This window comes from Perca flavescens, chromosome 3, assembly GCF_004354835.1.
Source record: "Perca flavescens isolate YP-PL-M2 chromosome 3, PFLA_1.0, whole genome shotgun sequence".
NCBI lineage: Eukaryota > Metazoa > Chordata > Actinopteri > Perciformes > Percidae > Perca > Perca flavescens.
The window spans coordinates 17,900,003-17,912,488 of NC_041333.1; the positions used below are offsets into that span (position 1 = coordinate 17,900,003).

Below are 12,486 nucleotides of genomic sequence, written 5' to 3' on the forward strand. Positions count from 1 at the left end.
AAGACATGTTATCCACGCATTTTCTCAACCTGCTGACAGGGTAAAACCTCCAGCTATCAACAACCAAACAAACTCAATCAATCCCTAACAAAAATCTCTAACAATTTTTTCTCATTATGGTTAAATTAGAGGAGCAGTTGCACACATACTAGGTAGCCTAACTTATAAACAAGTATTTTCTGTCCTGGAAGTATTCACACTTAATTTCCACTTGCGCTTGGATCCTTTAAAGGAATAGTTCAACTTTTTAGGAAATAATTGTATTTGCATCGTTGGGGAAAGTTAGATGAGAAGATAGATACCACTCTCAAGAAGCTACAGCCAGCAGCTGGTTTACTAAATTCCCACTACAAGACTTTCAAAGTCGCCAGTTTGCTGCACTGTTCACACTACATATATATAATTTTTAATGGTGCAACAGCATTGGTACAAGTTTAAAGTCTGTACAAATCACACCTTTTTTTCCTCCCCATTTTCCCATCAATCCAAAACTAAAACTACGTTTTTGTCGCAAAAACACCATAGACAGTATATAATGGACCAACAGATCCCGTTGCTCTGGACGGAGACCAGTGAAGGATATTAGAAGCACTTTTCCAGTGAGCGCTGAGCGTTACTGCGCAGCCTCAAACTGAGATAGACGACGTAAATGTGACGTGAGCAACCCGTCTAAAAGTTGTTTGTCTTCTGGTAGCTGTGCCAAGAGAAATCTCAATCATTCCCAATCTTGCAGAGCCGGAGAGCGTAGGTAGATGTAAGGAGATAACATAGGCATAGGCTAATGATTGCTAACTAAAATGCTAGTTAACATTAGTAATTAAACTTAAACACCTAATGTAAGTCGAAACTGCCTGCGAGCTTCTCCTGTACTGTATGGTAATTTCTTTACTGTGCGACAGTAAGTCGCATGGTTATGACACAATTGTTAGCCTATTTTTACAAAAACGCCTGCTACGGAGCCATAACGTGAGATACAAGGTAATGGAGCCTCTTATACATTGTCGTATTTCTTTAGAAATAAACAATGGACAAATAAAGTCTTTAAACACTTCAGATGTGAAGTTATTCACTGTCAAAGTGACGTTGAAATTAATGGCAGTCAATGGAATACTAACGGCGGGTGATGGCTTGTTAGCATCAAAATTGCGCCATAGGAGCTACGAGTTGTTGACAGGCGCTTACTCCCTTGGAAAACACATGCGAGAAATAACACGGGACATGACGTAATACAATACGCAAGACAGGATTGTCCCCTAGAAACAAGCACTCCAACTTGTTGATGTCCGATTTGCAGCAATAAAACAAAAGAGAAAAAAAAGAACGGTCAGGCAGATTGGTTTTAGGGGGTGTTGTCGTTATCACATATGTTCACAAAATGGCCTGTTTCCACACATCTTTACTATTTGTAGCCTGTTTTTTCTACGTGCAACAATAACAACTTTGGTCCATGTTGCAAATGCAACACATGAAGTTCAGGCAACTCCTCCCCCTGTTTTCCCCTCAGCCCATGTCTCGCGCTCTCATTGGCTTTCGCTCCCCGGCAGATTCCCCACCAGCTCCAGATATTTAGCCTGCTAGACATTTGGAATGCATCTGTGAGGCATTAGCTTAGCATAGAAACTGGAAATAGAGGCAAAAAGCTAGCCTGGCTCTGTCCAAAGGTAACCAAATCCACCTACTACACCACTAAAGCTCACTAATTAACATGTTATATCTCATCCAACCCGTACAAAAACCGAAGCTTAAAAAGCGTTACGTGTGGGACTATTTCTTTGCCGGGAGCAGTGATTTACTGCGTCACTAATGCGTATGTAATTTACCAAATAGTGAGCACTAGGCCTAAATTGTAATTTTGGATACATAAATCGTCGTCATCGACATGTCACTGATGACAGGTGTAGTTTTGTGCGACTGTATATTTTGCATATACAGTATAAAATGTGACAAATTGCATTGCGGGGACTGTTATCAGAAGACAGTGTACATGCCATGGACACCGGCTACTGACAAGACAAGTGAATAAGCATATTTCCCAAACTATTTCTTTGAATAAAATGAGCAGTTGCACTCAAACAATGTAATTCATAAAGAAGTATTTCATCTAACTACAGTAAAGGTCTCTGGTCCATCTGATAGTAACCTTTAACTCTACTGGGAGTAGTCACACTCGATTTTACCCTTGAACTTGGCTCCTTAAGATTTCCACTCCTGATGCACTGATTTGAGCGTCTTTACCATGCATGCGTGCATGCCATTCCTTGGAGACTGATTGATGGTTACACACAACTTCTGTTTATCTCACAGGGGCTCACAGCGGCGTGCTAACAGGCTAAGGAAAGCCTGAAGGAAGGAAAGAGAGGAAAAGAAGTCATTATTTCTGAGCCACTGAGGCCAGACCCGAGACCAAGTTGTTTTGGGGGTAGTCTGCCCAGCATGAGAGACGGCTATTGTCCAAGTTGCTCCATAGGACGGGGGCTTTCGAGCGTGCACCGGTATGGTGAGGGAGCTCGGGGGAAGAGTGGGAGAGAAATTTGAATTTCTGCTAAACTCCGTCACAACAGCAGGGATTGTGACAAAGAGACACTTTGATAACTACATGGGCCAAGAAGTGAACATCGCTTCTCCATGGTGATTATATGTAATAGGGGGCATTCATCGTAATAAATCCACCCACTGACATGTTTCTTCAGTGTTTCTGCCTGGGAAGAGTTTGGTATTAAGAAGAAGAGAAAAGGAAGATGAATAAAAAAGGTTAATGACTTCAGTGTAGAAATGCAATCTGTTATCCCTGTTTGGGGCAAGTCATTTCTATCTAGAATTTAGTTTTCAAACAAGTGAAATAAATCTGTCAGTAAAGGGTATTGTTTTCCCAAAGTGTTCCCAAAAGAAATAAAGAATTTTTAGAGGATGAGCGTCTGGATCTTGAAAGATAAAAGAATAGGGCAGGTCACTAACTGAAAATCAAGAAAAATTCAACTTGATTTTGAATAAAAAACAACAAAAAAGTACATTTGCATTTCACTTATTTTAAGAAAAGGAGACTTTAAGGACACAAATTAGTTGACCGGAAGTAGATTTCTGTAGTGTAGCTTGAATTCTTCAAAATAAAGCCTGTGTAAATTTCTTTGATATATTCTATTTTGCTTGGTGAAACTCAATAATATGATAAAGTCATGATGCAATGTTGGATGTATCATCATACATTTTCCTTTTATGGAATAAATCCTATCTCAAGGGTAAAGTGCTAATGATATATGATTATTCAATGTATCAAGTAATTTAAAAACTGAGTTAATTAATCAGTTTTCACAAAGAAGTACCAAACACTGATGGTTACAGTGTAACATACATTTGTAAAGAGCTGTTGTCAGTTTTTATATCAGAACTAAAATGATTAATAATAATTATAATAATTAATAAACTAATTGATTAGTTGAATTGTTTGTGTTTCTTTGTCAAATAAGATAGTTAAATGAATATTTAAGGGTTTTAGACTCAGACTTTAATGATATTTAATAGAAAAATATCTCATTTAAAAAATAACAGATTTATTTATAATAAAAATAATAATTTTTTGCAGCAATGTTGTAAATAATTATAAATGAAGTTTTGAGGTTGGGAGTTTTGCGCTGATGGACAATGATCTCACTGAGTTTTTTTTTTTTTTCAGAACAATGAGTCATGAAGCAGGAAGCTGCTACTCCAGCCTGCAACATCGTGAACATCCTGCAGATGCACAGACAAGGTCCTGAGAAGACAACTCAAAGAACAGGAATGTCACACTGAGTGGCCCCCACAGTCTTAATCATCTTATTTATATCTCTCTGAGTCACATTAGTAAAAGCCTCAGTCTCTTCTTCTTAAATTAATCTTTTCTGCATTTCCCCACCTTTTGTCTCAGTCTTCCATCACTCCCTCTTTCTCCTGCTCAGCGTGTAGTGGAGGCAGCGGGTTTGAGGCGGAGGGTTTCTGAGGAATGCAGGGTCCTGCTCTGGGTCTCGAACCAGTCTGCACTCAAGTGATTTCTACTGTTTGGAGTTTGTGTTTTCCCAGAGAAGCTTCTGGTCTGCCGCCTCCCCCCTGCCCTCTTTCTAAAACACACACATACACACAAATACACATATGTACCCTAAATGTAACTTTATGTAAGTCCAGTGTACTGGCTGGCAGCCAAAGTCATCATTGAATCAGATGATCTGAACTCTACATCCCAAAATGAACCACAAAGTCTGGGAACACAACACAAAACTTGAAGTCACGGCCACAATGGCAGATTTTCAAGATTGTGGGGAGACTGGTGTGTGCAAAAAATGGTTAGGGCACTAAGGACAATGGATAAGGTGTTGGAGTTTGCCTAAGACTATTTAAAGACATCTTGTTTTAATAAACATTATTAATTTCTATAACTGCAATCTGGAAAAATCTGAACATTACTGTGTAGTTCAAAGATGATTAAATACAGAACTCTAAATGTGCAAGACTATATTTCCAGCCCACATCTCTAGGAATTACATCATTGGACAATTCTGCAACTCACGATTAAATTGTTAGACAAAATTGCTTAAAATTTGACATTAAACTAGATTGAAATATAATTCAGGGATTTCATTTATCTCCACAATAATTCTACCTTGGCAGTGTGAAGGAGGCTTCAAAGGAACAATTGGACATTTTGAGAAATGTTTTTATTCACTTTCTTGCCGAAAGTTAGATGAGAAGATTGATACCACTATAATCTGTACTGTAATTATGAACCTGCATCCAGCAGCCGGTTATCTTAGTTTAGCACAAAGACTTGAAACAGGGAGGAACAGATAGCCAGTCTCTGTCTAAGAGTAACAAAATCCATCTACCAGCACATCTAAAGCTCACTAATTAACGTGTTATATCTTGTTTGTTTAATTCGTACAAAAACCAAAGAGTAAAAAAAATACTTTACATTTTACAGAGGTTTAAAGGTGCTTACACACTAACCAGACACTTATGTGTTGGACTAATCCTTGGTTGGGCCCAATATCTTCCTGGAGTCTTCACTCCAAAATATCTTTAAAAAATGTTTTGTTTATTTTAACATAATCCAGGTTCACACAGAACATCAGGCGCTCTTGTCTGGCGATAGGGTTACATTTCTTCAAAAGTCAATCTTTTAAAAGTCTGATATCTAATATTTCTGAACACACAAGCCAGTTGTTCTCTCAAAAAATAGCTTACTCTCAATTTTCAAGACTTTATAGATAACATTTAACTCTACATTATATTCAAAACAACTGATTTTAGCTGCTCATTGGGCTGGCACAGAGCAATAAAGAGTTGTTTCCGGGGAATGGAAGAGCAGACAAAGCGTTGGAAGGGCGGGTCAGATGCTTAAGTTTCTTTAAAGGGTGGAAATGAACCAGCAGGTGAGAAGCCCAATTGCGGTAAATCAGTCATCCGTGGGCCCTCGGCTCCTTGAAGGAAGTGCATCAAGGGGTTGGTTTGTCTTGCTGTCTCTGTTTCATCCTGTGCAAGCTACTCTTGGCACCAATGTTGCCGCCCTATATTTTTACTGCCCTTCATTTTTACTGCCCTTCATTTTTGAGGTTATTTGTTTATTTTAAATAAACAGCTTCAATGTGTTAGTTTAAAATGGTTTTCGGGGCTTGTCATCACTGACTAGCGGCCAATCTTTGTCTCAGCTGGAGTGATGCTCCCGGGTTGCTGGGTTGGCTCTGCTGACTGAGTGAATGTGAATGCAAGCAGCATCAAGACTGCTGATAAATCTGGAAGCTGCACACTTTGATGCAGCTATGAATGCTATGTGCCAACATAACTTACAAGGAACAAGTTATCTTGGTTCTACTAAATAGCCCCCCTGGAGAGGCCATATTCATAAAAATGGGCGTTACTGAATTTAGCTTCCTCGGAGCTGATGGATCTCCTGAGTTTCGGAAACTCTTGAGCTAAAGTAGACACCTAATTGCATTAAGGACACTTAAAAGAAGAGGCTGCAGGAGATTTCAGATGAAAGCCTTTTGTAACCTCTTGTCAGTTTGAGAGGAAGGATTTGGTTGACCAGAAAACAAACAAAGGAAGCTTACGACTGGCCTGCTAAAGAACCACAGGAAAGGTTAGCAATAAAAGGAGCAGAAGTTCTCTGGCAGAGACAAAGTAATGTGCAAGACCTTTTATAGCTTCTTGCACTGCTCCTATATATCCCTGTTGTATCATTAAATGTCAAGTGTAAAGCAAAGGTTCGACACAGGATTTCCCATGATCGTATCAGACGGAGTTTCCCTTTGCTGATGTTAACTAGCTCAGATGTGGAGGATGAGGCACAAGGCAAGGAAGGAAATACTGTTGATATTGTTTAGTACTGCAAAGCTTTTGTGTTTCATTGTCACTAAAGTGGCTGAGGTAATGGGAGAGTACGGCTTAGCAAATGGCAATGTGTTAATGTAAATGGAATGAGTTTTGGAAATTGGAAATCTGCAATCGTTTTCCCTTCGCTCGCACTCTCTCACATACCCACACACAGTGAGTTTTGAAGTACAAACAAAGTTTTTTCTTAATAATTCTTGAGTAAAATAAATGATGATTTTAATTTGCATATTTAGATTAGTGAATATGGTATTTTGCTAATACAATTAAAATAATACGTACATTTATGCTTATATAACCAAAAAGCCAATTGGTTTATATTAACAATTTAATATTGTGTATATTTCCATAAAATTTTTGCACTTTTATTTTTAACTACTGTAAACATCATGTTTATTTAGTTTATATTATAGTATATTTATATTATTATTTATTCTACATTTCTATGTTATTTATTATTTTATAAAACATTACAATTTGGTTCCGTGATGATGTGCAATCTCACCAGAAGGAAGTGGAGAGCATGAGGTCAGCTGCCGTGACCAAAACAAATATGGAGAGAATTCCAGGTTACCAGTGCAGAAAAGAAAACACAGAAAACATTTGTCTTCAGTGGTTAAACCGATCAAACAGCTCTAACATTATACAGCAACTAGGAATATATGTTAATTTCTTTTGGATACCAGCACATGTTGGAATAGAGGGAAATGAGGTTGCAGATAAAATTGTTAAAAGTGCATTAAACTAAAATTAGAATGATATTTTAGAAATTAGTTTTGGGAGGTCAGAAGCAATCACTAATTTATTATAAAATAATGACATTTTGGCAGGACACCTGGAATAACGACAATAAGGGTAGTGATTATTATACAATTCAAAAGTCTGTCAGAGTGAGAAGCAATAGAGGTAGGCTAAATGTAGGAAAGAATGAATCTTTTTCTAGATTAAGATTAGGACATACAGGATTTACGGAACACTTTTTTTTACTACAAAAAGTCAAAAAAGACGCAAGTGTGAACATAGCCTAATGCTATTTTATATATGATGAAAAAGACAGCGTCAGATAAATGTGAGACTTGTAACGTCCAGGAAACTGTTGAACATGTGCTGATAGGTTGTGGGAAGTTCATTGTAGAGAGAGATAGACAGGTTGCTAGATAGAAGAAGGGAGTGGAGCATCAAAGGGTAAAAACAAGTAGGCCCTACAGGTTAAAAGGGTTTTATTTTAAATGAAATGAAATATAAGAATATAGAATATAACTTCTTTATAAAGTTGTTGTTGATTAGTTTTTTGTTGTTGTTATATTTTTTAATTCCTATTAGTGTTGCTTGTTTAATCATGTTAAACACTCCGGTACAGTAGGTGGCGGCATGAACCTTAAGCGTTGTTTTGCAGTCCGCCAATAAAACTAAAGAAGAAGAAGAAGCGGAAAAACAAATATGGATTCCACAGTATCAACGCTAAATCCAAATCACACCTCGAAGCTTTTTGTGTGTTTTTCTCCGTCTCTCTTGATTTCGCCTGACGGCTTTTACAGATTACATATTTTGTAAACTGATTGTTTAACTAGTGAAATGTTTCTGAACGGAGAGACGAAACGAAACCCGGAAAATAACCGGAAGTATCCGTCTCGGGTTTGAAACTAAACATCCGCCACTGTAACGCGTGTGTTTACTATGTTAGCTCGTCGTCTCAGCCCAACAAATACGTGGACGATATGGAAAGACATTTCATCGTCCTTTTAACGGAACGAGGAAGGGTGTATTGTTTCGCCTGAAGGACAAGCACACAGTCTGAACAAGATGTAGCTAACGTCTGAGTATGTCGCCCTGAACGAACGAGCGAACAAACAAACAAGACATGGACTTTGTCGTGGAGGCAACCTGAGAGCACCGAGAGGTCAATCATCGAGTTGAAGATCCATTACCATGGGTTTGGTGAACTTTGTTATCTCCACTGTAGCGAAATGCCTGGACGCCGTCTGCTTACTGCTGGACCTGAATTTTGTCGTCGTCCACAGCGTGGTGCGGACTACCCTGGCGGTTATCACCTTTGTAACCAGCCTGCCCACCCTCCTCCTCAACTCACTGGCAGAGTTGGGAAACTTAACCGTGTTTAGCTTGGTGTCCCTGGCAGAGGCGACGTCCAACGTAGCCCACGGTACTGTCACCATGCTGGGGAGCTTGGTGCTGGCTCTGGAGGGGCTGGTGGAGAGCCTGAAGATGGTGGGTTACCTGTCCATGCACGTCCTGCTTCGTGGGAAGGAGCACCTGTGTCGAGGTCTTCTGTCGGTGCTTGAGGGCTGTGGCATCGCTGTCAGCCTGGTGGTCTATTTCACCAACACCGTGGTCAACTTTGCACTCATTGCAACGCAGAACATTTACTCCGTGGTGGTCAGTGTGTGGCAGACGGTCTCCAGCCCGCTGCAGAAGGTGCTGGAGTTCGTGCTGACCTCCTTCACCTTTCTGTACAGCAGCCTGGCTGGGACTTCGGCTTTCCTGTGGTCCCCCTGTAAACTGATGTTGGACTTTCTGGTCTCGCTGGTTCATATGTTTGTTAGCATCTTCATATTGAACGTCTATGGCCTTCTGCTCACTGTAACTATTGCTCTAACTACCACCGCCTACCTGAATCCAGAGCTGGCCCGACAGGCTACTGTGCGAATTGTGGATTATGTTAACTCTTTTCCTGCCTTGCACAGACTTTATCTGGCTCTGCACCGCCTCGCTTCAGCCTTGCGGAGCGCCCCATATTTTGTGCGCGGTGCCATGCGCCACCTGCGAAGAATACTCCATCACCTCTACCTGCTAGAGAGAAGACTTTGGCAGCAGCTGCCTCGACTCAGCAGCCAGCTAGGTCTGGCTGTGAGGACACAGCTCAACAGGGACAACAACAACCGAGTACGCGGCGATGGCGACCCTGGAGAGGAGAGGCGGGATCCACCAGATGGAAGAGCAGGGGATGGAGCCCACCAGGAGCTGCTGGATTTAGTTTTCCCCTCATCAAGCACAGACAGACCACTTAAGCAGTCGTCTTCAGGCAAAGACGGTAAACCTCTGCCTGCCGAGAATCTGCTGACTCTACTGAAGGAGCAAGAAGACAGAAAGAAGTGTGTTATCTGTCAGGACTGTACCAAAACGGTGGTGCTGCTGCCATGCAGGCACCTCTGCTTGTGTAAAGACTGTACAAACATCCTGTTGAGGCAGCCCATTTACCAACAGAACTGCCCGCTCTGTCGGCACATGATCCTCAACACTATGGATGTGTATCTATGAGGGACCAACGGAAGTGGATCTCTGTGGGTGTTGGACCACATAGAACAGCCTATCAGTAGCTATAGTTAAAAGTTTTACCGCAACTAAAATGATGTTGTGGGGCTTGTGTTTTTTTTTTTACTAGGTTGTGTTAAAGCATAAGTCTCGTAATATTTTACATTTTTGTTGCAGTCAACAAATCCCATAAGACCAAAGGGACAATTTATTCGGTCTCTTAATACTTTCCCGCCCCTTTACCCTGACACGGAAGATGTAAATCTTTAAAAACGGCACACAAATGTTATTTTAAATTTTGCTTTACTCAGACGGTGCAAAACGGTGTAAATGGGTAGGTTTGGACTACACAGACAGTACTTGTTAGTAGGGTAACTTCGTTGTTGGTTCTGGATTTACTGGAATTCATGGGATATATTGTTATTCAAAAATAAAGAATACCATACAACTTATGTTATAAAATTTGGTTTCAGATCTGTGAACGTTTTGAGAACAGTTTAGAAAAGAAATGCTAAGGAAAGCACATAGTGTCCCAGTTCCATATGACATACTAACTGTATACAGTATGTACTATATACTAATCTTCATAGTGTGCTGTTTTGCAGAGCAGTATATAAGAAATCAACAATATTAACAGTTTCAACTAAAGGAATAGGAGATGATATAATACTTGTGGCATTGGATGTTAATCAAACTACAACATTAAAATCTCCCTACCAAATTTCTTTGTGCATTGTGAAAGAAAAGTGTCCTTTAACAGTACAGTACACTCAAAAAGCAGGTGTTTTTTTTGTATGTATACTGACTGTTTTGAGTTTACTTTTTTTGTCGCCCGTGAACATAGAACACACTTAAATCCCGCTTAGAATGACTTTGTAGTCTGGATTTGGGACACAGCTACAGTCTCTGTTTTGCGTCTTAAGATGCACCTGTTTAGATATTCCAGTATTGCCACGTCTCAGGTCTCGTAGCCATTGAAACCCGCCAGTGCCCTCCCAGATGCTGAAATGTTTACCACCGCTCATGTCTTATAATGTTGTGCTTTCAGTGGGTCAAGCTGTGAAGAAGACAAAACAAACACTGTGCTTTATTGCATGAGCATACAAATTATTCCACACATGCTGTATGTATGAACGCTGTATGTGTAACAGTGCATTCAAAGCAACACCATGACCCTTTTGTTCTGTTGTAAAAAAGCTTTTACCATTTAAATATGCTTCTGTAAATGATGACCACTTCTCATAGAGCCATGTAAAGAAGTTTTCTGTATTTAAGGAAACTGATTTGTAATTTTCCAGTCAGGTCTGATGAAATACAACTTTATTCCATTTATTTGTTCTATTGATAGGGCTTATTCCAGTCTTCCATCAGAGGCACATTACAGTCACCACCATCACAAAATCGATAAAAGGTTTTCCCTTTCCTTTGTCATTGTAATAAAACATAATTTCTGTTGTGTAAAAGGACCATAAACTAATAAGGCTTTACAATTTAATTTGCTGTTGTTCCTCTTTTGTTTCAAAGCTGAAGTGCACATATTGATCAGTGTTTAAAGTTTACAGGGCTTATTTGTTACCCTTACTTAATGCTTTACTGTTGGTGGGTGGTGTGTCATTTTTTTATTCCTAAAATAATTTGTATGATTTGAAGAAATTGGATTTTTGCATTGTTTTTGTTTCGCTATGTTATACCAATTACTGACATGATTATTTTCCCTACTACATCAACAGATATCATTAATGAAAGTGGTTTGAATCTCAGTTTTTGATATGGTTGTAAATGATTTCTAGAGATCAGACTGTACTCATTAAAGACTAGACTATTCCTCTAATGGAATTCCTAATTTAAGATTGCAGATTGCAGTGGACCATCATCTGTTGTTACCTGCAGTTTGTATGACACAATGTGGGACAATGGGATTTGAAGACATGAATGTAAATTTTTTTTTTTTTAAATAAATACTATGGCTGCCACATAACTGGCAAGTCGTTTGTTCATAATAAAGCAATTTCTTTTTTTAACCTTTTATTTAACCAGGTAGGCCGTTGAGAACAGGTTCTCATTTGCAACGAATACAAGAGGCTACATAAAGTGCAGATTAGATAGGTATTAAAAAGCTGGCACAAAGCGAGGGGTAAGTAAGTCAGAGGATATGCGAAAGTGATAAGGTAATAACACAATATACATGAATAGACAGTCTATAACACTGCTATGAAGAGTCAATATACAGTCAGTGCAAGTTGTGGTCTAGTTAGTGATGTAGGTCAGGAATAACACAATATGGATGAATAGACAGACTGTATAAATGTTAAAAGAGTCAATGTTAATATGAATTGATATACTATATAAAATGCTAAAATGTGGTAAAGAGTCGATATACAGTTAGTGCAGAATTGTGGTCTAGATAGTGATGTAGATCAGTAGAGTGTACTAAAATTGTGTGATACAAGGGTGGGAAGAAAATAAAAACAGTTGAGCATATCAGGGCAGATGAATGGTGCAAAAGAGCAAGAACAGAATATGATAGCAATGAAGATTATTTTATTTATTAATACTATGCAATTGGGCGTGATTAGGATAACGGGATAAGGGCTAAGTGTGCAAAACAGTGGATGAAAGATGGATAAAAGATTAACGGTTAGCATGTGCAGTGATCGGACAAGGGCTCAGACGTGATTTCAGCTGAGAAATGGAAGGAGTGGCGGCCAAAGGAGGTGTTGGCTTTTGTGGTGACCAAGGAGATGTAACTGCTTGAGCAAAGGCTGCGAGTTTAATACTAGTGACTGAAATCTGATGATGATTCTACCGCTTATCTTCTGGATTGATAGATTAATTAATAATTTATTCTAAAGAATGGCA

At 39.3% G+C, this 12,486-nt stretch overlaps 1 protein-coding gene across 1 annotated transcript; it reads left to right on the forward strand.

Moving 5' to 3' along the window:
• The first annotated feature begins 7,762 nt into the window (after window positions 1–7,762).
• On the forward strand, window positions 7,763–11,605 carry rnf26 (ring finger protein 26). The gene has a single exon (XM_028573268.1). The coding sequence runs from the start codon at window positions 8,287–8,289 to the stop codon at window positions 9,631–9,633; it is 1,347 nt and encodes a 448-aa protein (XP_028429069.1). The 5' UTR covers window positions 7,763–8,286; the 3' UTR covers window positions 9,634–11,605.
• Window positions 11,606–12,486: the final 881 nt, after the last annotated feature.